The sequence below is a fragment of the Rhea pennata genome, chromosome 12 (assembly GCF_028389875.1).
Source record: "Rhea pennata isolate bPtePen1 chromosome 12, bPtePen1.pri, whole genome shotgun sequence".
NCBI lineage: Eukaryota > Metazoa > Chordata > Aves > Rheiformes > Rheidae > Rhea > Rhea pennata.
In genome coordinates, this window is record NC_084674.1 from 20,448,959 (window position 1) to 20,476,668 (window position 27,710).

The following is a 27,710-nucleotide window of genomic DNA, read 5'->3' on the forward strand; positions in this document are numbered from 1 at the left end:
TAATTATGATATAGAAAGAAAAATAAGACATCTGATTAAAGCGGATTTGTCAATGTTGTTAAGCCTGGTAATCCTGGTAATATAACCCATAAGGTAGAAAATAAAAATCAAATCAAGCCACAACCATCAAGTTGTTATACTACCATACAGGTAAAAAAAAAAAAAAAAAAAAACCACAAACAAACAAAAAAAACCTCTTCTTTCAGCTGACTAGAACAGTAGTCTGTAGCATTACACTATTTGTTCTGCATTTACATGAAAGAAAAGCCCAACACAGGTTACTTCCAATGGCAGTACCTAGCTCAGAACGCATGACAGCAAAGGGCTGTTAAATAGCATGACATGCCAAGGCTTGCTTTCCACTGTACTTCAGTTTTGATACCTCTCCAACTTAAGTCAGAGTTCTCAGGAATAGCTCTCAGGAATACCAAAGTATAACCTTTTTTGGCTCTTCACACAAATCTCACACAGGATTTAAGTTTCAGGAAGCCTGAGGTTGAGCAGTTAAATTCATTGGTACCATCAAGCTATTTCTTCTGTTTGCCCTTTCCATTCAATTTCATATTCACTTAAACAGCTTGCACGTAAATTTTCTGCTGATCTGTTTATCAAGTTACTGCTGAGGATACTTCAAAACACTTCAGAAAAGGTTCTGCATAAGCTAAAGTAACTCTGCAGGGAAGCAGTGCCAAGGAAAAAAGAATTCAATTGTAGCTTTTTCTATAAACAGAACACATCAAGCGCTTCAGTGAATAAGTGCAGACAACTGAATTGCAGAGCTCCTTCCATAAATAAACCTAGTCTGTAATGCTTTTTACACTCTCTGTGGGTGTATGTATAAATAAATGTGACATTAAAGAATGAGTATACAGGCAGAAAAATGAATTGACTTTTTAATCACAAAAATATGAATAATGGAAACATAACTTCTGGGGGCTTGAGTTTTGGGGTTTTATACTTTTCAGAAAAGGTAGATGTTTTTTCTTTTTTAAACTGAAGTGCCATCTGTGATTTAAAAATCCCAAATATGAGTACTCCAATCCTTTTCAATCATATTGCTTCACCCACAGATTCACTGATATTGTATTAAATACACCTTGATTACTACTAAAGAACAATCTTGATCAAATATAGAAAGTCCACATAGATCTCCATTGTAAACATATATGGAAAGATACATTTACCCAGTCATTTAAATACTAAAGCCTGGGAAAAAAAAAAGGACTTCTGTTTTTTAAAAGATCTAGAACACAGCAAGTACCATCTTTTATTTAATGAACAAAAAAGTCTCACTAAGTATTAGTTTAGCCCAATTACTACATATAGTTGTAACATACAATTAAGTATATACAACCATATAGTGGTTTTCTTATGTAGTAAGAATTATATGCCTCTTGAAAAATGCAAATACTGTACAAACTCCATTTAATGTCTTCATTGTATTTTTACCTCAAAGTGAGGTCTTCTGCATCTAGTTAATGAATCTAATCCAAAATGTCAGGCTATTGTGTATTTACATTTACATATTTGTGTAATTTTAACAGAACACCTGAAAAAGTGTGGCTCTAATCTGTCTGATCAGCACTTAATGATTTCATAAATATTTAATTCAAATTTTCACTGGGTAAACTTGAACTATTAGCTGCAATACCAAGGAGTACCAGCTTGAGTAGGATCATTCTGTACCAATTAAACTCATTTTCTGACAAAAAGATTGAAGATAGCACATCAACATTAGGTATTACCAGCCTTGACAGAGATGAACTAATGATATAGACAGTCTAGGCTCTATAACTATTGCCAATTCTTTGAGTCATCCACTCTTTCAGTATTTGGCTACCATAGGGCTCTGGATGTTTCTGAAATTATCTTCCTTGCTACTGCCAATTGTCAAACATCCATAAGCAGCTCTTCTTGGACATGTTTGCTACGAACAGAAAGCTCACAGGCTAGATTTTACATTAAAAATAATAATAAAAAAAACCCTACCTTAGTGCATCAGCTCCATAACTATTTACAATATTCATTGGATCAGGGTAATTCTTCTTCCTTTTGCTCATTTTTTGGCCATCACTAGAAAACATCAGAGTGCAGATATAAATTCCTAGAATTCTTGCAACACATGGAGGCAAGAAAGAAATTCCCCCCTTCAAATCCAGCTTAATTTTTCCTGTCCTATAATGCTTTTGGTAGCAAACACATGGTAATATACTAATAAACCATTTCAGTGCAACTGTTGAACCCATGAAAGCATCTGAAGACACCAGGCTCCCAAGCTACAAATCCAAGCAGAAAAATCAGTCTTCCCTAGAGAAACTAGCAGGAGAAGATAGAAGAAAAAACACCCTCGTTTTGAATCAATTCCTCTAACCTGCTGGCAAAGCAAAATGTGAAAATAAAAGAATAAAAATAATTAAAAATGTTGTTTTGGATGTAATTTTAAATAAGTTACCTCCTTTTCTCTGCATGACAGGTATCATTTATTTCCCATGCCTTCCTATGCTGACTTGTTACTAGTTTGTTTCACTAGGCAGGATTAATCCTGCTGGAAATAACCAAGTGCATCACATAGCTGGGATGTATGAATCTCATGCTCTCAGATGTTGCTTACCTGTGGCACTAGTATCACCCTGACAAGTCTTATCAGCTCCAAAGCCCATCTCAGATTTAATTTGCAATTTACTTATCTGCAATTTGAATAAAAAAATCCATTTAGAAAAGGACTAATATACAAACCTGGCAAGAACTAGGCCATTTACAATTACATTCTTGAAAGGAGGCTTTCCAAAAAGCGCAGTGGACAGCACCAGCAAAGTGTAGAACCTGAAACAAAACAGACGATTAAAAAGTTTATCTTGAGCTTGCTCAGGGACAAAACTTTTTCTGTATTAAAAGCTAAAATACTGCAATTCTCTTTACAACTTTTGCCACTGCTTACTACTATTAATTATCAGCCTTCCTGGGCTGATAGATCACACTTGAACAAACTGTATAATATACTACACCGAGGAAAAATATGTATGAACAAAAAATCCTCTTTTGAATCTTTGCCACAAACTTCAAGCGAGCTCCTTATTTGCTCACTCTAAACCTCAGAACACAGGATCAAGCAGGAATACGCAGGATAATACAGTAGGCCATACAGACTTATTTGTTGTTTATGCATGTATTCTTCAACCGAACTAACAACGGAACAGAGATACTGCTAACAGTATAAGCAAGTTATCAAGTAAAAGCAGAGCTTCCTCTGGATCAAACTGAGCTGACTGAATTGGCCACTTCCTTGAGTTCTCTACAACAAGGGGCAGTACTTTAACAAGACAAAAAAAAAAACAAAACAAAACAAAACAAAAAAAAAAAAAAAAAAAACAAAAAAGGGGAGACTGATGCATTTACCGTAACTCTACAAACTATCTAAGGCACTTGAGAAATCAGTGCTGGAACAAGCACAGGCATCTATTGTTCAATCTGTCAATATCTGATTATATTTGGAGAAGTTAAGTGGAGGTGCAAGATGATGTGATAATTTTCTACTCAAAAGACAGAACCTTCACCAAAGGAGATATCCACGAGCTTCTGTAGCTGCACTGGCAATAATTATTTTCAAGAAAGTAACTGGAGGCTGGGCACAGCCCTTTCAGTTAAATAAGACTCATTCTGACTACCGCTTAGCAACTTTAGAACAGCAGATGATTTTATGAAAGCTAATTGATTTGGACTTAAGCCACAGGAGGTTATACCTCAGAACAATTCATTTGCATAAAGATTTAGGAGAGAAACACTTTGGAATATTCCGATTTTTTCTTTTAAAAAAAGATGGTTTTTAATCAAAGAGCCATGTATTACTGGAAAGCATCGCTCTGACACCTGAGGGTCCAAAGCCCTGTAGCGTGCTGTATGCTGTACTGCATTTACGAAGTGGCTTACCTGACAGCCCTGATGCTTTTCCCTCAGTCTTTCAACTTTCAGAATTACCTCAGTTCACACTACAGGACACAAATGCTCTTTATTAAGTTGCATTGTAATTTGACGAATTTTAACCAAGAATCTTCCCCGTGCACAAACATACGTGTCCTTAAAATCCCCATCTTCATTTTAGCCTTCACGAGAAAAACCTCTTTTACTCAGATGATCAACACATCAAGCCTAACAGACTTACAGCTCCTCACAATTGCAGCACTACTTCTGTATTTAGTATGAGTATCACTGATAAACCTTAATCAGCTTTTACAAAGCAGCTGCAAATTCTCACATCATTACAATACTTATACTTTTGATTAAAAAATAAAGCATAACTAAAAAAAAAACTTCAAAGCTGTTTGAATTATGACATTTGTGTCATAATTGGTCATATGACCATGAACACAGATAATACATACAAAAACTTCTTACAACTTTTTATTGTATTTGTTTTGTCAAACATGATAATCAATATGCTAACCTCAGCTATGAGGTATCTCAAAGCTAATTACTAGATTGCCTTTAACATCCTGTGACCCATTGGCTTACTTTTTTTTTTTTTCCTGATCCTCTTTCAGACTGTCCTTCAGAAAATACACCTCATTCATCCCAAACATTTGTATAGGTTGGCTCTTGGCACTCCATGTCACAAATACCTTGTCTACAGACGCATTTGTTTCTGACAGCTTCCTAGATTTATCTCTCTGCCACATCTTATTCCATTCATCATACCTGAGCCTGCCTCCCAGTTATGTCCTCACAGATGTTAGTTTGGCTGACAGCTATACATTAAAAAAAAGTCAGTAATACAGAAAGAGAGATCCACTACTTTGCTTATCTTCTCTTCCTCGCCTCCCCGTAAGAGGGAGAAAGCTTTCCTCCCCATTTTCTCCGTTCTTGAACATTGTGGGTAACTCCACAAGTCTACAATTCACGACAGCAACCTTCCGCTGTGAATCCCCTGTAGATCATCACATCCTTACTATGACTATAAATCTTGTCGCAGCCTCCAAGTCAGGGACAGGGCCTTCCCACTCTGTCTGTCCAGACTGGCAGTCTGTCATCCCAACCACTGTAACACTGTTTCCTCTGGCACTGACAACTGTAATGCAGCCTCTCAAATATCCACGCGGACAGTCACTGAAAGATCACTCTCTTAGTTCAGACTTATTTCATCTGTCATGTCTCCCGCACATGCTCCAGCCAATAGCACTGAAAGAAACAATGCAGTGCGACACATACTAATCCACTTTTTCATCCCGATCTCAAATAGCAGCACAATAAACCCCGAAAACTAAAATTCCACATTCCTTCTGTATTTTCACTGCAACTAATATGAATAGATTTTGTACCCACATAAACATGCAGATAATTTTTAATCCTGTTTAATTTTTACAATTTAATAGCTCCCTCCACGTTCTAAGATTGATTACACATTGTAAGAATATTTATTATTCATTTTGATTTTTTCGCATCTAAATTACGATCACTTCCCTTTTACAGAATATAGAAGGGAGAAAAATCAGCTTCTGACTTCATTTTTTTTTACATGCTGTTAACCATCTTATGCGTCTTTATCATCTCTTACTTGTTATTTTTCTCAAGTGAATTTTTATTCCTTCAGATATTTCCCCCTCCTGTTTATCATCTTCTAAGGTTTGATTTCTCCTTTCATGGGCAAAATGATCCATGTTATATAAAGGATATTAATAAAACATGAAATCACAAGTATTACAATGTTTTTGCTATTTTTCTCTATTCCTTCTTTATTTTACCACTGTAGTAGCTTCCTGTAGTCCCCAAAGCACAGCTGCTGCAGGTCCCCATTTTTCCTCCCACGTAAAGGAAAAGATACCTATCACTTACCTAAGATGACACAAAAGATGCATACTTTATTATATAAATCCTATGCAAATAAATGCAAAATTCCTTTTATATATATATATATATATATTATATATATAAATATATATTATATATTATATATATAAAATGCATCTAGTAAATTAACATTTCTCAAATTAACAGTGCTGTATCCACATGCTATATGCAACGCTATAGAAAACGTAAGAAGTTAAATAAGGAAACCTAGGGTTTACTTAACGTATGGATAACAACATTGCTTGAAAAGCAGCAAGCATGAAATGGTGACCTGCGAATGAAATTAATACATCTCTCTACAGCTGGAATTCCAGCTACCAAGTAGTGCTTGCTTACTCACACTAACACTGAAAGCCACCTCAACTAGAACTATGATATACCACCGTGGGGAGCACAGAATTAAAGATCAACACAAACAAGCCTTATAAAGACTAATTTTGTAAAAAGTAAAAGAAAATACAGGTAAGAGCCCAGACCCGGACAGGAAGCAGAGTATTTAGTCACTGTAATAACAAAAGGCATAGCAGATTTTACACCAAATTTAACAGGTTGCCCTAATTCTGAGGTATGTGAGGTACCAATTTGATGATCCACTACAAATACTACACATAGCACTAAACAGAAAGCTAAAATGCAGCTATATTCTGAAAACGTATGTATCCAATAGGCCATGAGGAGTTCATGTTTAACTACATGAGACGGAAGTGGTTCCTAACTGTCAAACAGATTTGAGGGTCTAAACAGGTTTTATTCAATTACGAGTAAGGTGCTGCAAAATGAAGATGCTTTTTTTTTTTATTATTCATGAAACTTATTTTTATTTAGGATTATGACTCGGATGTTTCCTTGCTCAAGCCTGCTTTCTTTGAGAGTACATATAAGTCTTGCTCTAATTTCACAAATTTCACACATACAAAAGCATACAGCTTACTGTTTTGCTGGTCTTCGGTTGGGGGTTGAGGGAGAGTGCCAACTATGTGGTAAAGGAATTTAGCTTACTTAACACCAATAATTCAAGCTAACTGAGAGAAACAAGAGCTCTCGTTGAAAATAACCTAACAAATCTAGAAAAATAAATAAATAAAAATGTCAGTCATCACAGCCAGACTCACAAACTTCAAAAATAGAATAAATGCCAGAGCTCTAAAACTATTTTTATGTAACTCTATACAAAATTACCATCCTCGGGTTTGGTCAATGCCTTCAGCAATGAAGTCAGCAGGGAAGGCATCATCAAGTTCCTTTTTGTTTTCAAATGGATAATGGACTTGTGCATAAGGCATGCTTCCACTCTCAAACCAGCAATCAAAAACCTCTGGGACACGATGCAATGAGCCCTTGCCACAGCGTGAAGGGATGGATAGATGATCAATACTACGAGAAAAAAAGAAGATAGGTAAGTTCTAAACCAGAACTAGCAAAAAAAGTTCTTTATTATGGTCACATATTATGTAAAATGGGAATTATTTGTTTTTTAATCTTTGTAATTCTTACAAGAGAATGAATGATTAACAGCTTTTATAATTCAAAGCTGTTTTATAGATTTCATACTGAGAGTCTAAAACAGAAGAACGGAAGAATATATACATTTTAATCACAAATCCTTAATTATGTTACTACCTTTCTATTCTTCCTAAACTGGTTTCCCAGGGCTTCAACAAAACCCAAGATTCTTATTCTTGTTCACCTTTTATTTATCTATTTATTTTGAAAAATAACAACAGGCTCAGAGTCCCTGTGACTGACCTTTCTCGATGGATATCTGTAACTTTCACTCCTGTCAGCTCTTCCAATTCTGCCATTGATCCAACACAAACCACCTGAAAGCGACACAAAAAATTTAGTCAGTAATTTGCATACTGCACGTTCTTTCTTTTTTTGGGAGTGGGGTGGGGGGGGGAAGACATCAAGCAGGAGATCAAGTCAAGTAATATCTTGTAAAGCAACTGAAAAGTCAACAAGGTTCCCTTGTTCAATATGACAAAGCAGAAAGCATCAAGTTAAAGCCCCGATTTAATACAATTAACATTAAAATAATTGGAGACTTGGAAGAAAAAGCATTGGCAGAGAGCAAACAAAGGTTTTGTTTGTTTTAAAAGCAATCCGTAAAACTGTTAACTCCGAAACCTCCATGATCTTGACTCTTCTATAGAGATAGCACTTTCAGATTCCAGCTTTATCTCCTGAGGCCAAGGGAAGCAGCAAAATAGCTCACAACTGACTAAATGTGTTCCTTCTCAGGTACGCTAGATTGTTCACATTAATGGCATTTTATTCAAGGTGGATGTAATACAAAAAATGTTTTTAATTAAAATCAGCAAGGGGGTGATTTTAAAAAGCCACAGATTTCTCTCATTTTTACTGCACCAACACAACATCTAGCAAAACAGCAAAAAACTTTCGCAACAGATTTGCACTGACATCACGAAATGTTGATGAAACACACAGTTCTAAAAAAACTGTATGTAGGAGAGAAGGAGAAAAGCAAAGCTTCCTATAGCTGGCTTTAAGTCTTAATCAAGTTTAACACTTCTAGAGCCTTGCAACCCTCTCTAATGAAGCAGGAGTCACGATCCACAAGCTGCAAAACTGGTCCAGATATCGAAGGCCCAATCCCACACATTATCATTCCAATTTAGAGTTGCCTTGGAAATAACCAACTGGCTTTTGACATGCAGATCTAACAGACGAGGAGTTAAATGTACCAACATGAACAAAAACTGTAAGTAGGTTAAACATTTTTCGCAAGATAATTTTCAAAGTTTCTCTTAGGATATCAGAAGTTAGGGCACTGATCAATTCCTACAGCCAACCTGAAATACATACAAATGCAGACATATACATGAAAACTGTGATTAAACCAAAAGGGTTTGGTATATTTAATTCAAAAAAAAAAAAAAAGTCAAAGTGCTGAGCAGATAAAAACACACTTTTGTTTTTTTTCCCCAATTCAAGTCAAATGGGGATCTGGATTATTAATCATTGTGTTTGGTTGTTAAAACACTTTCAAAATGTAGTTTTTCATTACTTACATACTTGCTTTATTTCTGCATTGAAAGTAAAGCACGATGATCATTATGATGGTCAAGAACAACTATATGCAAGTTTGTACAGCAAACCATGCCGAGGAATTAATCCAGATTAAAAATATGTATTTATCACCAAAATGATTCTAATTTACATCACTTCTTCACTCACAAACAATTGTGCCAGTGTAACTGAACAGGCAGCAAGAGCTGGTTCACCACTACTAGCAAAAGAAAAGGGTCCAACAGCAGTGCAGGTAAAACACCCTGGGACACAGTGGCTACTTCAGCTTGGCAAATTTTAGCATTTGAATATATTATCACACTATACGTGGAGTAAAAAGCTGCCCATTAGTTGTTTTTTGAGCCAAGCATTTCAACAAGCAAGTAAGACTGTGAGCATCAGATGTATTCACAGAACTGTACCTACCAGGACATATTCACACAGAGGAAACACCCAGAAGTCCACATGTTAAATCCAGCAAGCACGAGAAGAACGCTTATCACTGGAGTGAAAAAGAAGGCTTCCGCCCAAGTCACAGGGATGGAGCCACTGCGGCCCAGGAGGAGCTCACATTCAGTATTTCAGAAAAAAGCATGAGAACAACTCAGCAAGCAGACAGCAATTGAGTCTAACCCCTCTCATTAAACCTCACACCGGTCTCTGCTAGGAACAAACCAGTTCATGCCCTCAAATCAAAGCAATAGCTTTAGATTCTTTTCTTTTATAGGAATTCCTTCCCTATTTTATTTTTCAGGCAGATCAGCTACAAAAACAGCTATATCAACATCTTATAGAGGACAGCAAGGATGGAAATAAAAAGCTGGGACTAAGGGCTGTTTAACTCTGTTACTGCAGCACTGAAACCAGAGTTCAAGGTTAAAAAAGAATAAATGAAGTGTTCATTAGCATTATAACTTGAAGCATCTGAGATATCCATGTAAGTAGCAAGATTGAAGTCAACCTGGACCATTCATGCATCTCAAAATGATCCAGTGGCATAGTTCTACAGTCTACGTTAAGAATGTTTGCTTTTATTGGTTTGTCATTTCAGATCTGTTAAGGACCTGCTAATCCAGGAATCAGGTGTGTTCATAGACAGAAAGGAAGTAGTCCAGTCAGTGTATCACCATATCAGCAAAACAAAACATTCTAGGATCTTCTGAAAACTAATCAGTGAAGGAAACCTTGAGTAAGGTCAGCATGAAGCAGCAGGCAGGGAACAGCTTGACCAACCACAGCAGAACAGGCTCAAAGCAGACTGGAAACAAATCTAAAAGAGTTCCTTCACACTTAAAACGGGCATAACCAGAGTCCTCCGTTCCCATATCTGTTATCAAAAGACTAAGTACGCCAAAACCAGTGGAGGATTCACACTTTTCCAATGAGTGACAAGCACTATGGACCAGTCAAAGAATTTCTGTAACATCAGTATTTAACAGTATCAAATACACACAAGCTGTATAAAACTCACCAGTCTGTTTTATAAACTTGGTTGCTGTAAAATATTATCTAGTCCAAATGAAATGTGTTCCTACCCTGAGAAAGCTAATGCTTTACAGCTTTAAGCTTAAACAGTCTACAGAAATACACTGAGTAATAAACACAAGCTTCAAGAAGTTACCCTCCATTATGCATCTCTATGGGATAATTACCTTAAAATAAAACTAAAACAAAAGTTAGAATAAAACTGGGGGACATTAGATATTGATTTGTAACAAAGTTCACTTTTGTATGAATTCATTCATTTTAATATATATTAAATAAGAAGTTATAACTTCTCTGGAATTTAACATGCCTGGCATAATTATATGCAAATCATTCTTTTGAGGAAAAGATACAAAGAGGCTCAGCAACCTCACATGGTATTAGGCCACATTAAAACTGAAGTCAGGAATTTGAGTGACTAAGTCTTGCATTTGTTCCCAATGTAAAATCTAATTTTTAAGCTACATCCTCCCCAGATAAAAGGGAGTGAATATAAAAACATACCTATCTTGATATTTAACGTGGCCAGAATGTGGCCAAGACTAGACTATTGAACCATGACGTTCCGTCTCTAGAGTAAACAGAATTTTATAATACATACAGAAAAAAATATAACAGATCTGTGGGCATTTTCATCATTATCCAGAATGCCAAGCCCTGAGGAACATTTGCACTTAATTTCAAGAGAAAGGTTACTCTTCCAAAGTCTGCTATTGAAAATAACATATATACACATACACACACACAAAAATATATACTGTTATTGAAAATTAACCCTAAAAATAAGGAGACAGAAATGCTTCATGGTACACATCTAAGCAATAGCACAGTTTAAAACAGTAAAATACTTTTTTCATCCCCCCCCCCTCCAATTTGAGATCTTGTGTCTAAAAAAATCCTTCAGATCAAGGGAGGCATAAACAAAGACTTGAGGTGCTGCCACCTGTATTTAGCTTCCATGGACATCCTAACACAGCTTACCCATTTCCTCTTTCCAGCATAAGGAAGACTTATCATGTGTCTAATGGAACTAATCCACACAGCAAGAAGTCCCATTTTACCTTGAGAAACAGTCTGACATTACAACTTAAGCTCATTTGTAGCATTGTAATATATTCTCATCATTTTACTGGATTCACACTGGTACATTCTGCTACACTCAAACTTGTAATATTGCCACTACATATTTTCGCCATTCTACTATGGTAGACCATTTTTCACATCTTCAGTAATTTGTTTGGCTTTAGGCAACTGAGTATCAGTATTTCAAAACCACACTAGAAGGACTGATTATAAATCTCTTCCTTGTCATTTTCTCACTGCAGTTGTTGATTCCGTTAATTTTGCCATTACTGCAAATTCATCCAGGAAAGATCACATTAGAATTAATGTGAAAAGAAGAAAAATAGCTTGCAATTTTCAAACAAAGGTGAGGAAAACGTGCGTAAGTGCACACATACATGCACAGACACACCTATCTAATCACGGATTATAAAAACACACGTACAATTAAGATATATTAGTAGGCACTGAAGACTGCAAAAGTTAAAGATATAACAATAGCCTACCAAACTAAGCACTCACTTCATAATACAGAGAAGGTTTTCTGTCAGTTAGAAACTTTTGTTTGCTTACTCACCTCTTCAAAATCATCACTGACCCACAAAGGGATGGGTGTTCCCCAGTATCGGTTTCTAGATATAGCCCAGTCTCGCGCATCTTTAAGCCAGTTCCCAAAACGCTTTTCTCTCACAAAATCTGGAACCCTATTAGGAAAATAAGAAAAGTATTTTCTCACTACAACTAATCCAAAAGAAAAATAGCAAAGTTTATATTTACTTTCTTACACCTTGCAAGATAATTACTAAACACTGCATGAATTGAGGCACGTTCAAATTAACGCACTTGCTGTTGCGAGGCATTCTGTTTATTACTTATATGCTTTACGGCTACAAAGGCAGTAGGAAATTTTCTTCTGCCTTTTTTTTTGATCTTTGATGAACCTTCAGAAGTAAGAAATACCATGTTCAGTTTATTTTAAAATAAAGCAGCAAAGATGTGTCTAATAGAAGAGATCCATTAAGGAGGAAATAGTGTCCAAAAGTCTTCATGATAGTCCAAAATCGGAAGATCATAAGTAAGAATAGATAATACTGCTCTTGCTTTAGTTTACACACAGTTACCAATTCTGATCTGGAATCACGTTACGAAAGCTGTAACAGCTTTGAGTAGTAGCATCAATAAGTGTCTTGCATTACATATGAGCATCCAGGTATCTTTACAGCACTTCTAGATTTTGAGAATAAGATAAATCTCAGGTTGTTATATTCTACAAAAGTGCTTTTTTGCCCTATTTCTCATCTCTCTTTTTTTTTAATGCCAATTAAAAGCAGAGTATTACATGGCCAACAACAGTGCCTACTGCAAAAAACCCTCTTTCTGAGCGCTACCGGATTCTAAGAGGTGTTAATAAATATTCAGCACATGAAAGTATCTTGGAGCTCAAAGGTAACATCAGTCTGATGCCTAGCAAGTTTCTTGGATATGCTAAGAGATTTGATGGTTTGATTAGGTACTGATTATTTGTTTTCCCTTATAATGGAAACAAGTATTTAATTGCTTACACAATGATTATACAGCAGATGAGAAAAAGCAATGGGCTGAGGTCAACAGTAGCTCCTCTTCATCCCTAAATATGCAGCATCCCTATTTAAGTAGACCGTATTTAAATGAAACGGGGGCTTACAGAATGTAACCTAGGGAAGTTGACTGCCCACCACATGTATTCATTAAGTCCTGGCACATCAGTGCACTGTGATACTCTCAGCCCCCGTTTAGTCACAGAGTGAAGCTGTGGTGTACTAAGACAGTGTCACAGAGCCGTATAAGCTATGAATGAAAAGCTAACAATAATACAAATGAAACTAGAATTGTGTAACTTTTCCAGAAGTACCTGCATTATTTTGTAGCTGATATTTTTATATTCTCTGATTAATTGCTCTTGAAAATTTAGATACTAGTCTCTTTCTTGAGAACAGCTCTTTGTTTTTGAGAACTGCACATGTTGACTGTACTTAACCTCCTTAAACCATTAGTCATAAGTTTACCCTCATATCACTCTCTACCACACACCTAGATACATGATATTACAGATAGGAAGATAATCTAATCCATGAGCTTGCATACTTTCAAGATGCCATGAGATTCAAAGTTTCTGCATATATGGAAGCTGAGATAAGACTTGCATAAGAATTCAGAAAATTAAAATCCAGAAGGCTGTTAAAACAAACAAATAATTTTCATAATGTTTTATCAAAATAAAAACTTCTCTAAAAATATATTTTTACATACTCTGTGAAACAAGTTTTTCCTGCCCTACACCTAGCTCTGTAATCTCAGCATTGCCACACGGCAGCAAATAAGAAAACTGCAGTCAAGAATTTTGGTTATCCACATAAGGGCCAACATTTTTTATTTTTCAGTCGTTCAGAATAAACACTTCTTCTCAATCTATTTCTTATCAAGATGCATACAGAAAACAACTAACGCTCTCAACAAATAGATTGTAACTATGCTTCACAAGGCCTCTTTTCACCTTCTGGAAATACTGAATACCAATTATTTGAGGAAAGAGAGATGATGATACTTGCACAGAGATTGAGTGTGCCTCTTATGGTACTTACTGTTTCTTATTTCCAGCTACTTATAATCTTACTTTCAAAAATGGAAAAGAGTTGAGCGAAAAGAAATGAAGTGGCAAATATTTTAGAAACATACTAAAAAATAATTCTGGGATCATATATAATTTCCTCACTTTAAAGCTGAAAATAATACAAAGGTAGAAAAAATATGGAAATGCGGAAGCTAATACAAACACAAAAATATCACAAGTTAAGAAACACAACCAAAAACATTTTATATCAAGAAAGCTTCAGTACTCATACAGCTGGTACAACTCTAAGTGTGCTGTAGATATCATTTACTCTTCTGCCATGTTGAACTGGTTATTGGGATGTTTTCTGAATGACTGCTTTGGTTGAATTGGACAAGAAAACACACAGAGAAAACAGTGGCTCAGAGCAATCTATCTCCAGCAATTGCTACAAAATGCTGAAAAATTTCCACTCTTCAGGCTTCTAGCTTTACTGCATGCTTTGCAGCTGTGCTGAAAATATAAATAAGCGAACTTTAGCAAGGTTTCCTGGGTCTCCTTTTTCAGTGTAGAGAGAAGCACCCTTCCCAAAGAGGTGGGCTTGGAGACACAATGTTTCTAAAAAAGAAAGGAGCACCTGCACTACAGGAAACATATGGACTCTTACATCTTTTATTTTGAAGCACTTGTCCTGCTACCCTTAAAAAAAAAAAAAAAAAAAAATTGATCAGCCTCAAAAGTAACTAGAGATAAGTACTTAGAGGAAGAAGCTGAAAGAATGGATTGCCAAACACTCTGAGGAAGGACTTGGTCCAGCAGAGGGAAATTTACAAAAACAAGAATTGTGAGCATCCCTCAAAAACTACTGATGGAAATGAAAGCTGCTGTCTCTTAGAGGTTTCGTGATGCTACATGGAGGTCTAAAGACTTCCTGATGCCAGGTTATCTCAGATGGGTAAAAACCTATTGTTAAAAAGACTACTAAAAGATACCAAATCTCATTTTTAAGTCCCACAGCTTTTCTAGCTATTTTTAGATTTACTTTCAACTCCAAAGTTATCTTCTGTAACATTTAATGAAAACATGATGTAAAGATTTTAAACAAACTCAAACTTAGCTTTTACATGACACCAGTATTCCTGCTTTGAAATTTAGAAATATATATACGCTTTCACACTTCGTTTTAGAGTGGAATCATTACTGTTACCTTTTCTTGCTGACCTTAAGAAACTCTCTCCAGACATCAGTGGAAACTGTATTAAGAGCATTAGCATTTGACTAACATTCTGCTAATGTGGAAAACTTCTTTACCTCACTCCTAAACTAGCTTCCACATTTCAAAAGTTGTTAGACAGTGATTAGCTGAAATTATTAGTTCCATTTAACATAGCTAGAGGCTTAAACAATGCCCCAATGACATTAAAATGATAAGAGTTTTGACTCTGCCTCCTCAAAACACGCATGAAAAATTTATTCATTCCCAAAGTGGACATTAACCATGAAAATTTAAGTGGTGAGATCTCTCTCTCTGAGCTATGAAAACCCATAATTTACCTCTTCTGGTGAAACCATCTGACCCTGCTGCCAGTTTTTAGTGGAACATAAAACACAAATCACTTCACTTCTTATGAACCACATTTGCAACAATGATTTGTTGTCAGTTTAGAGGTGTAATACAGAAATAACATTTACATAGCCATTAAGTAAAATAAAAAGAACCTTATCTCAAACACATTTTGAGCTCATTATTCAAATAAAGTGTTGTTAAAACAAATTGTTTTAAGTAATTTAAGCATTGTGCAAAACAAATTCCTATTTGTATCCCACTGCTTCTTCAAAAATTAAGAACCTAAAATGAGAATTCCATTTGATAAACACAGAAAACAGGAGAGAAAAAAAAAAAAAAAAAAAAGAAGAGAGTCCTTTAAACAAAATCTGATAGCCTGCTAAAACAGATAAACTGCTTCGCTTGTCTTCATGGTCTGGGTACTACAGAGCATCCAAGTCACACAAGCAAAAAAGGCATCTGAAAATAGCATGAGGAATTATCCCCAATCTCAAAGCAGGAGTTCGTGTGACTAGTAGTAAGTTACCACTGCTGCTGACCCTGTTGGTTCTCATGGCCAACTAGCACCTGGGGAACACCACCAACTAAAATGAGTATATTTGCTTTCTAACTCTTCTCTCCCCCAAAGAAGCAAGCAGAACGTAAGAAATGAAATCCTTACATAAACCAGAAGGAAAACACTGTTAAAAGGATAAGGATGTCTGCTCCTTTTCTGTACATGTATTTTGAACTGTTTCTCTAGTATTCATATCACAACTGTAAATATCAACTTATTATTCCATTTCCAAGCTCCGATGCTCTGCATGACTCTGCTGGCTCACCTCCCTCTTGTCACAGGATACAGGAACACTGCCTCCAAGTAGTACTGTCCCTCCTTTCTGTAAATGCTAACATCAATACTGAAGAAAACAGTTATCAAATATCGCCACAGCAGAAACTTCACGTTTTATCAATTTAACACTAAAAGCTGTTTGAGAAAGAATTAGAATATCTTTATATGAAATTTCATTCTTCAATATTCCTCTCATCAGCTAACTGTATTCATGACATTCTTCGAAAAACCATAGCAGCTTCACATAATGGAGTGGATTTACTTCATAAGAACTGAAGAAAGTTCTTAGCTCACAAGTTATTCGAGAAATAGTCAGAGTAACTGTAATGCCAAAAACCGAAACATTACCTTAAATAGTGCAAATTAGGAACTCAAAAACCAGATTAGCACCTAGTATTTGATATGTTTGAATCTGAGAAGACGATCCCAAAATTATCTTCTCTTTTGAAAAGCTAGTAATTCTCTAAGTGACTCCTGAAACCAGAAATCATTTATGTATCGGGAAGGAGGAGGTTATTCTTCCAGGATATAACTGAGTTGTAACAGCAAATAAACTCTGATTAAATAATTATCCTAAGTCACTCAACTAAACACGTACAGATCTCTCCAAAATCACAGCACAACACTTCTCTACTTATTTAAGTTTGGGATAGAATTTTCTTTTCAAACATTAACCAATCCTTAGAAGACTAACAGTCTCAAATTTCATTATGTTAATTTACTCTAATAACCAGCCTCCTTCAATATGCCCTCAAATTGATTTTTAATGGTTTTTAATTCAAGGAGATAAACCAGGCAACTAGTCATGCCCTTTTGACACTTTAATTAGCGCCAATGCTGTATCAGGGACCTAATTAAATGCACTGCGGTGGGGCGGGGGACTGGGAGGCGAGAGGAAGGGTCGGGGTGGCAAAGCAGGCAGTCTCCCCACTGCAACACTCTTTCCCCTAAGTCAGGGCAGCTTATCACAGTCGTACCCAAGGCGCACACCCCACACAAGTTAACATTGCCTCGACTGGCGGAACAGAAATTTCTTTTTCCCCCACTTGTGTGGCTTACATTTGTTAAATTAACAGCACTTTCAATCATTTTGATGTAGCAGTGTTTTTCTTCACTCTTTCATCCTGGTTCCCATAGCAACTAACACTTCAGCCTGAGACTGCAATGCTGCTGCAGACTGCATCATAACCATACTGTCAGCAGCATACAGCTGCCTGACAGGTCTAGATTAAGTGAAGTCTTAACCTCTAATTTTGTGATACACATATCCCAATATCTATTCTGTTTGGAGGACCAAGGCACCAATGCTAATTGCTATCAAAATTCTTAAATCTTAGCAACAATGGCACCCCCCTGCACTCTGAAATCAGTGCAAAATGAAGCTTTCATTCTGTTGTTCTTCCTGCTTACTTTTCTTTTGAATATCAAATGGAATATTTATGGTTAAAAAGCACTTTTATACTGTACTACCACTTAGGCTTTGTTTCAACTTACCTACATAAATATGCTTGCAATGCTATAAAGGGGGCAGATATTCAACATACTGCAAACACAGATTAAAAAAAAAAGTTGCCTAAGAATATGGTATTATAGCTGCTTAGTGAACAGACCTGGTTTGAGCAATACTTTACTTAAGCAACAAGGTTTTGGTGGCAATTCTTCAGGGATGTAAAGATATTTGACATAACTGGTCATCACTGCTCCAGAGGCTTCAAGAGGAAATGGCAAAATTACGATGCAGTACAACACAAGCTGTCCAAGTCAATCGGAACAAGCCTTAAAACTTTCAATCCTCAACTGTGTCTGAAAACAGACGGTAATAAAACCTTCTAGCCTGCACTGCACTGAGACAAACACGAGGCTATCCCTGCAGCAATTTTTGTGTGTTTTACACTATAGAGCAGAGGTTCCGTTTTTCCTCAGAAAATGCTGCCATCTAGTGACTGCTGCAGAGGACCCGGCTAGGATTCGTGTTTCCCGAGTGAAAAAAGTGCAACCAGTGATTCAAAAGGAAGAGTGACAATTTCATGGTCTTATTAAAAAACACAAATAATCCACAAAACCCTATATAAGATGCAGAAGTACCCAATTAAAATCGTAAAGACAAAACATTCTTCTGGACAAACCCCAACCTTCCCCTCACCCCCTAAGATAGATTATTCAATTCTCTTGTGATTTAAAATTCTGCATCCCCTGCCAGAAAGACTGATGCTTTATCTGTGCAAAATTAACAGATCTGGGAGAAGAGAAAATACACTTACTTTCCATTGGAGACCTGGGCCTACAGCCCACCTTCCGCACTCCCTACCCGTTAGGCTGCACGACCCAAGACACGGGTAATTTGGGATTCAGTCACACCTTCCAAAAGGGTGCAAGACAGGCTGCTGAGCAGCAAATAGCAAGGCTGGCCAAAGACTGGGGAGACCAAGGTCAAAACCATCTCAAAAGACTGATTTGTTTGACTACTAACTGACAATGCGAAAACATTCGTTCCTGGAGCTCTGCATACACAAACGGCAGGAAGCGTGCAAAATTCACGCTCTTAAAAACCGGAAATTAACTTCTAGCAAAGAAAAAACAATGTGTGTGTAGGTTGCAATTTATTAATTCTCAAACTATTTGTCAGGGAATCATTCTAGCTAAGGACCAACACATCAAGCTCTTCACTACAAGGTTTGAATTTTTCAGTAGTTTTCAGAAGCCCCAAGAACAAAAGGCTTCATTTGTTTGCAGTCACTTAGCACCTTTCCTATCTGCTTGCCTTTCACCACTGGTCATTTTTCCACTGCATTAAGTGCTAAAACTTTATGTAGGAAATGCTCTTTCAACAAATTATTTTATAGGAAGACAGCGTTTTAACACAAACAACTGAGGCTGCGGTCCAGAGCTCACGTAGCAGAGACCCAGCTCGGATACTGCACCCAACTCTCCATGCTGATGCACAGGAAACCATGGCCTGAGAGCCTTCAGTGGCGAGCAGCTGGATTTGCCTTCTCTAACCTACCTACAACTGTGTTAGGCTGTTTGAATACAAGACTCCTGATACTTTGTTACCTCCTCTTCCAGTTCCGTGCTGAAGAGGAAAATTTGGTAGAGATCCCTGACTATGAAGTCTGAAACACAGGCTATACATTACTGTTCCTATTCTACCTGGTCAGCAACATCCAGCACACCTGTCTTCTCACTCCCATCCGAATAAGGCTGGGAGAAAGGGTTCCCCCCTCCACCACCCATTTCTGGTTTTACAAAGATACTGATGCATCACTATTCCACGTAGTCATTCTTTTAAGTTATAGCTAACTTCATTTTGAAAAAAAGAAGATACAGTTGCTGGCTTTAAAGCCATGATCACTCAAAATTTATTACTAGTATGTTAATTCATTAAAAACTAATTAGAAATGCAATCAAGTTGCAAAGTTTGGCCAACTATGTTTAATCTATTTTATCAAAAAATATCTCAAAAGAGTGCAGCTATTCTTAAGGGACAATATACCTATCAGTCACTTAAAGTAATAAGAAAGCAACACAGTCAAACTCATTTTCCAAAGATTAATTTAATCTGAAAAGCCTTTATTCCCAACATTCTCCCTTTCAGGACATGCTGAAGCCCTAGAGAAACCAAAAGTATTAAAAAAAAAAAAAAAAAAAAAGTAGGTTTGGGCAAGAATGAAGTCCCTAAAATCTAAATAAATGGAAATTGGAAATTAGGGCGTGCTAGCTTAAGAAGGTACACCCCAAGCAAAGCTGACATCAGTGAAGAACACAGAAAACCTTAAGCAAACAGCCTTTTAGAAGGCTGGATTTTAAAAAACGTCTTATTTTTTTAAGCAAAAACTGTCAAGCATCTAAACTATTTATTATAAATTCACATGCTGGAAATATGTATCAGTACAATTTTACTAATAATTTGATGATGATCTCTCTCTATTTGTGGACATCTCTCCTAAAACAGGATTCTCAAAATCACTGAGACAATACTGTTTTGAAAGAAGTCTCAAGGAAGCAGTTTTGCATTCAATTATGGTATTAGGTTGCAACTCAAAGAGAACTGCTTGAAAGACAATGGGTGCTTTAATTTTATGAATGCTCAATACTACCAATTACTATAACCATCAGGGCATACTAATGATGCTATCTTCTCACCTTATCTTTGCAATGACAACCCTCACATGTGTTTCCAGCTGGACACAAACACTAAGGTGGAGCAGAAGCAATTTATGAATTCTTATGAATACCTCCTGGATGTGTGGAGATCATTCTTAGCAGTTTCTTCTGTAAGTTTTGTCTCTAAAAAAGCAAAACTAGCTAAACTTTCAAACATTTTCTTTTCCTCATAGGGTCATTACATTTTTCTTATGTTCATGTGAAAATTAAGTATGCAGGCCTCCTGTCAGTCATCAGAACAGTAAAGGCATTTTGAGAAAGCTAATTAAAGCTAAGAACAAACACTTTCACCCCCTCTCCAGCTTATTTTTCCCCAAAAGGAAGATCACAGTATGTTCTATTATGGAAAACTGAAAGCAACACTTAGTAATCTGTAAAGTCTTCTTACATATCAAGAAGCATGTGCTTATGGCAAATTAGCAAGACAGCTCTGCAACATCTTGGGATAGTCTGTATTACGGATCACTACACTTTCCTCATATACTGCAACATTTGCAGTGCTTGTACCAGGTAAGCAGTTACGCAGAGATTGCTTACGCAGAATTTAATTGCTAACCATTGTCCACAAAGAAATACAGCATGATCTGTAACTGTTCACTAAAAGCTGAGTCACCTTCTTTAATATGAGTGTAGCTGCAGATCAGAGGCACAGAGCAGTAGAACCCTAACTCTGCTGCAGTCCTTGCATTGAGATTGAACAGAAACAGCACATTGTACAACTGAACAGAGACATAACTTCCATACTTTTCACCATCTCACCTCAACTTCCCAGGCACAGATTACTTGGCAGAGAGGGGAGGGAAGGTACCAGGACAAGCTGTGGAAAAGCGAAGGTTATGAAGGTGAAGACAACAAATTTATGGTGTGCTTGTAGCACACAGACCCTATGACAAACTCTCAAGATGGCTATCACCAATTCAGTAACATACTTAAAATGACTGGTTATTTATTTCTTTTCACCTAAATTTCGTGTGTTTGTATGTGTGCCTAACATGCACCAATGAGGAACCATATCCTTTAACAACCAGATGAAGAGAAAAAAAGTTGTCTAAAAATTAGTTTAATTTGAAATCGTTAAGTACCCAGAGTTTAGCTACCTAAACTCCTCTGTAGCAAACCTATTTAGGTGGCTTGATTGTGTACTCCCACGCTTCTTCATAGTGAGATTCTTTTGCAGTTTCCCTCTCACATTGAATTTCCTAGACTTGTATCAGATAATTTGAGAATACATTAGAAGATTTCTATGAAGAGTATTTCACTATGAATTATTAGTACGTACTCAACCTTAATTACACACTAAAATATATATTTCTCATAGGATTTTATACAAGTACAGAATGCCTTCTCAGAAGCAAGCAAGTAGGAGTGCACAACCACATTCACACACTGGCCTCATGTGCAGTGAAGCAGACTGAGGCCCACTCACGAAGCCTGAGCTAAGACACTGTACAAAGTTCCATCCAAAAACATTGATTTAGAAAAACAGAATGCAAACATGACATCAAATTAGCACACTGAAGGTGAGGAAGTTTGGGGGTTTTGTTTCTTTAAAGAAACAACAAATGCAAGAGAAGTTACCAGTAGCATTGTGCATTATTCTCCAGTAGCTTCTCCACCATGTGCTCCACTCTTACGAACCAGCTCGGCACAGCTTTGTATATTAATGGAGTGTCTGACCTGTAAGAAAAAGTGTTGTGGGAGAGATCAAAAACAAACAAAAACATTTTCAAGGCTACAGTGTTTATAAAGAGCTCTTTAAAATATATTTTTAACATCACAATCTCTTCTCCACAGATTGAATTAATTGTACTATTTGAAGTATTACCATATTAACAAATGTGGGTTTTTAATTGTTATTGTTATTATTACTACACAAGGCATTATACAAACTACTATACTAAAAACACTTTAAAAATAAAGAAACCTTCAAACCCAGGAATTTAACGAGTTTTTATAGCAAGAGAAATCATATGAGAACATTCAAAATGTACTTGAATGTTATACCTAACTTTATAGTAAAGCATAAAAGTTCAAAGCAATAATACTATAGCACTGTTCTATCTATAGAAAGCAAACATATTAAGCTGGTAGGTTCTGCTTCTCAAATTTAAGTCCTAACACATATAAAAGGAAACAACTAACTCCTCAGGTAGCAGCAAAACTAGAGGGACGTATTCTGCAAACTACTGGGTACTTCAAAAGTATGTTAGTTCTATTGAGCATCTTGTTTAAGATGTCCTAAAGAAAGCTGGTTTACCATCACATATAAGATTTTGACTCATTAGCAAGAACTTATGTTGTTCCTGAATAATCTGAAACTATCAGAATAAAACCCAGTAGTAACAGTTTCTGATAAGGTCATATCAGCATATTGCAAAAAGAATGTTGGGACAATAGATTTGTACCTAAGAGCTATTAGGAACAAGTAGCTGGCAGATGGTGCTGACAAGAGACATGTTTTAGTGCGTTAGTAGTTTCAGATGCAAAGGATCCATTCCAAAGCATCCACAGAGAACCATCTCCCTCTACATGAAGGGAGTAAGAAAGGGCAGATGGCAAAGATTCCCTGAATATTTTTCCCTTCTAGCTGTACTGCCAAGCACTACCTCACCAACACAGGGGGCAGGAGGGGAGAGAGGGAGAGGATAAGGTGCTGACAAATTGTCCAGCCATTAATGTATTATCCAGTTCTGCCTCTCAATGAGTGGTGAGGGCTAGAATTCTTCTTTGCTGAAAAACTAAATGAGAAAATCCTATTACTGGCTTGTGTTTTGCATTAATACAGGACAAGAGGAAAAGCTACCCAGCCAGACCTCAAGGTAAAGATGGGTATCTGCCTAAACCCTCTATCTAAATTGAAGGGAGTTTTCCCCCTTCCACATAAAACAAACCACTTTGGGGAGACTTAAATAGGTTCCTTGCAAAACAAGACAACCAGGATTTATTCATATGAAGTAGAACAGTCATGGGAGGTCTGCTAAGTCTCTTCAGTCAGAATAACAATAATTTTTAAAAAGCAAAGAAACCAAGAAAAGAAAAAACAGAAAAGGGAAAAAAAAGGAAAGAAAACCACAAACACATTACTCAAGTCAGTTATGGTGGTGATGCTGGCTCAAGAAATCCATTATCTGAAAATCATTGGAAGCCAAGGGAGTACCACACAGAATGAACAATCCCCTCCCCACACTCACACACATCCACTTCTGGACTTTGTCTGATGAAATAAATTGATGTATGGTCTGATTTAGCACAAGTCTTAATACTTCCATAAAACTGTCCAAGTCCAACTTCAATCCAACTATCCCGCGTCAGATCTGTGCTGCTTCAATACCTCACAAAGGATCATATTCACCTACAAACACAACACTGTCTGGCTTTTTAGAAGTATAAACAGCTGCTTGAATATTTAAAACACAAAACAGACTGAAGGCAGAAGGGTTGCAGACACCCTAAAAAAATACATGATTAAAACAAGATATAATAATCCCCCCCCCCTTTTTTTTGGTAACACAACAGTGGAACTTGCATTAAATTCAAATTGGATCACACTGAAATAACCCCCCTAGACCCAAAGACCAGAGGCCCAGTATTTACATGCTAGTAGAAGTTGGTACTTCTTGAGGTAGGTAATCTATCTAGAGTTCCAGAAGTACTTATATTAACAGACCTGCAAACTGTATCTTACAGTAACATCACGCTCTTGTTGAACAAGTAAATATGTGAAAGATAAGACAAAAAGTTCGGGCGAAATACTGGGATGATGCTGTGAAAAGTACCACCCAAGGACACAGGTATCAAAGCAGATAGAGTATAACAAGAATACCTTATTTCAACAACTTTAAAATGTTGCTATTTTGCTCTGATATGCAGCTTCCCAGTGCATGTTAATACCTGATAGAGTAACACATTCAGCTTTAGAATATCATCCTATCATATACAGACATTAATTTTTAAGCTCAGTACCAGCATCACCTTTGGTGAATGCTAGTGGTAGCACACTTGCTTACAAATGTACCCTTCAGAACTATATCAGACAAACTGAAGGGGTTAAGCAAACTCACTGTTTCTTAGCAGGGCCATAAAACTAATACTCCCTGGAAGAAGGAGGAACCTTTTATATATGAAAAGATAAAGGTTGGAAAGAATGTTCTGTGGACATTACACATTCCCAGAAGTTTTTTTTTTTCATATTTGTTTTGGGCTGCACAGCTGTTTAAAACACACTGTGATCTTATTCCTTGTCTATTTCATTGTAACTTAACAAATAACAGATAGCTGACCAAAAGCTACGAAAGAATGCTGCTTTGTTTTGCTTTCACTAGTTTAAAAAGACAAAACTATTGTCAATGATAGAGCTTCCCAACATTGCTTCCAAATAAAATAGCACACAGTAGCACTAAAGGGCACTACAGCTGTCACTTTTGTTACCTTTGCTTTTTTTTTTTCCTTCCTTTTTAAAGAGTTAAGTCACCTGCTACCTAGACCATGTGAGCATTTAGACTATCAAGCTCTCAGATGTACGTGGATTGGTTTCAGCCCATGATCTCCTTTTTCAGCAATTACAATCAATTCTAGCTGAAAACTATATGTACTTACCAATCTCTCTATTTTACAATCCTTTAAAATTTAAAGTTTAATTGCAAATTATTACATATCATAGTAACAAGACTACAGCGCAAAGAAGGACCCTCATTTGATGATGTGTAACAGGAAAGAAAAATATCTCTACATATTCAGGATTCAACAGCTGCCTGGTTTCAGGAAAAAGCATGAACAATAGCACATTAAGTAGCACAGTCGAATTTCAAAAGTTTTCCCACATTAATCAAAATAACTTATAATGATGTTTGAAGCCAAGAACTACTCTTCTACTTTTAGCATATTCCAATTATGATTTGATTTCTGATGGCAGTGAAATGAGCTTTTCAAGTAAAATCCATTATTCTGTTCTTCCCACCAGATAATTTGCTGCTAGGTGCTGCCTGCAATTTATCATCAATCAACAAAAATGTCAGAGTGGCAGGATTAAGTATGTTCTACAGAATCAGCACTTCTGTTACTGCTTTGTTTCAAAAGCCCATGACTGTAAGTTTGAATTGTTACGTAAGAAAAATACAACTATTGTTTGGTTTTGGAATACTGTCTATCAAAACCTGTTCCAACTCACCAAAGGACATAACACCTGAAGTGCACTTCTCCCCCTCCCTCCTCCAGGTAGCTCTTGGAGGGGGGAGAGGAATCACACTGTTCAAAGGGAAGTGAAGGTTATTTTTGCTATAGAGCAAAGATTAATGCTACTAGGTGAAGTGCTTTAGCAGTGACTATTTAAGTACAGAAGAAACCTTCTATCACCATTACATCCATATAACAGCTGAATGCATCAAATATGACTATCAAAAATTTCAGTGATTTCAAAAATTAAACTAAATTAAGTGTTTCTTAAACTTAAGAAAAGTTTTCAATACAGCACGCTTACTAAATACAACTACTGAGCTCATTTTTACAAAAACATTTATTCAATTTTTATATTGAACTTATTTATTTGGATTTTAATTCAAAACAGTAACTCTTCCTTGACTTGTGGTAGTCTTAGTCTTGTTTAAGGGAAAAAAAAAAAAAAAAAAAAAAAAAAAAGTATAACATGGTTAAAGGCGGGGACAAAAGAGACAAATCTGATGAAGCTTGTAACTGAGTAGTTTCACTCTGGCAAGTCATATATATTTTTCTCCTTACCTCCAGCAGAAAGGATAGCTGTGCTTAAAACTACTGCTGTGAACCAGTCTGCCTTTCTCTTTTAGTAATTTAATGATGTTCTTATCTGCATCCTGAAAAGACAGAATAGAAAAGATTTCCTTAGAATGTAACTTTCACTATTTCAATAAGCTATTATACGATTGGTCTTCACTATCCAATAAAAAAAATAAATAAATAAAACAAAACAAACATCTACTAAGAGTCTAACATTCACACAAAAAACAGGAAGCTTCCATACAATTCATGCATTTACTGCAGATATGCTGTAACAAAATACTCAAACTTCAGAAATTATTTGCTCCCCCAATCCTGGTATTAGCATCAATCCCATCTTGTCCTTAATTATGTTTCAACACACACAAAACTATGAAATACAAACCAGGTAATATCTTAAATCCTGTCAAAAAAATCAGAAGACTTGATAAAAGAAGCTGTGTAGGTGCCTCTTACCTAAAAGTTAGGCTTCACAACACCATATTCCTCTAACATGTAGCCACAGTTGTAGAGGTTGATTTTTGTTTGTTTGTCTTTGTTTTTTTAAACACCTTCCTAACTACAGAGATTGAGATTCTAAGGTAGGAGTCAAATTGTGCATTAATATTCAAAGACAACCTGCTGAACAAACGAGTGTCAGCAAGCCATTAAGTGGGGGAAAAAAAAAGACATACACAGATTTTTCAGTAAAACAAGTTTTTAAGTCCTTCTGCTGTAAACTGCCTTTATATGAATATGATTTGCTATTCAGTTGTAGCAGTGGGAAAATCTGATTAAAAACAATTTATTTCCTGAATATACAGAATTAATGAGGCATTGCTTTCTATTGGTTTTTGTTTGTAATAACTTGGAGTTCATTTGGTGCTTCCTTTGCATGGATATTCTTGCATCCATCAACGAGTAAATTCACTTGGCAACTTGGGGAGAAATGGCTCTTTTCTCCTCCTCTAACCAGCCACTCAGTGCAAAAAAAAAAAAAAAAAAAAAAAAAAAAAAAAAAAAAAAAAAGAGAAATGTATAAACTTAACTACTTTGGAGACCTTTCCCTGACATCTGTGAATTCAGAAGTTATCTGGAGGCAAAGGGAATACATGCTGGTGCACACAGACCTATAGACTACATACATAGCATTCCCATAAGAAACCAGGAGAAAATTGCAACTCTCATTACAACAGATATGAACCGGAGATATTCCTATTCTTTCCCCTTTCATTATTAGATTTACAATATTGCTTATGTTTCAAATTCCTTATTTGTCAAATACTATAATAAACAAACCTGGCATTGTCCCAAGTATCAAAAGACACTTTGTTTCTCCCCAGATACCAAAGACACACCAAAGAAAGTTTTTCAAGTAAACAAATTAACAAACTTACACCAATTATAAACAT

The 27,710-nt window shown here is 36.3% G+C and overlaps 1 protein-coding gene across 4 annotated transcripts in view; it reads right to left on the reverse strand.

Moving 5' to 3' along the window:
- Positions 1 to 27,710, reverse strand: part of IARS1 (isoleucyl-tRNA synthetase 1) — a 96,792-nt gene that overhangs the window by 36,191 nt on the left and 32,891 nt on the right. For all 4 annotated transcript variants that reach the window (XM_062585306.1, XM_062585305.1, XM_062585308.1 and 1 more), the window contains 7 exons: positions 26,305 to 26,396; positions 22,150 to 22,248; positions 11,996 to 12,122; positions 7,588 to 7,661; positions 7,021 to 7,215; positions 2,737 to 2,823; positions 1,990 to 2,073 (listed from right to left, as the gene is read on the reverse strand). In XM_062585306.1, coding sequence (XP_062441290.1) covers positions 1,990 to 2,073; positions 2,737 to 2,823; positions 7,021 to 7,215; positions 7,588 to 7,661; positions 11,996 to 12,122; positions 22,150 to 22,248; positions 26,305 to 26,396 — 758 coding nt within the window. The remainder of the gene's footprint in view (positions 1 to 1,989; positions 2,074 to 2,736; positions 2,824 to 7,020; positions 7,216 to 7,587; positions 7,662 to 11,995; positions 12,123 to 22,149; positions 22,249 to 26,304; positions 26,397 to 27,710) is intronic.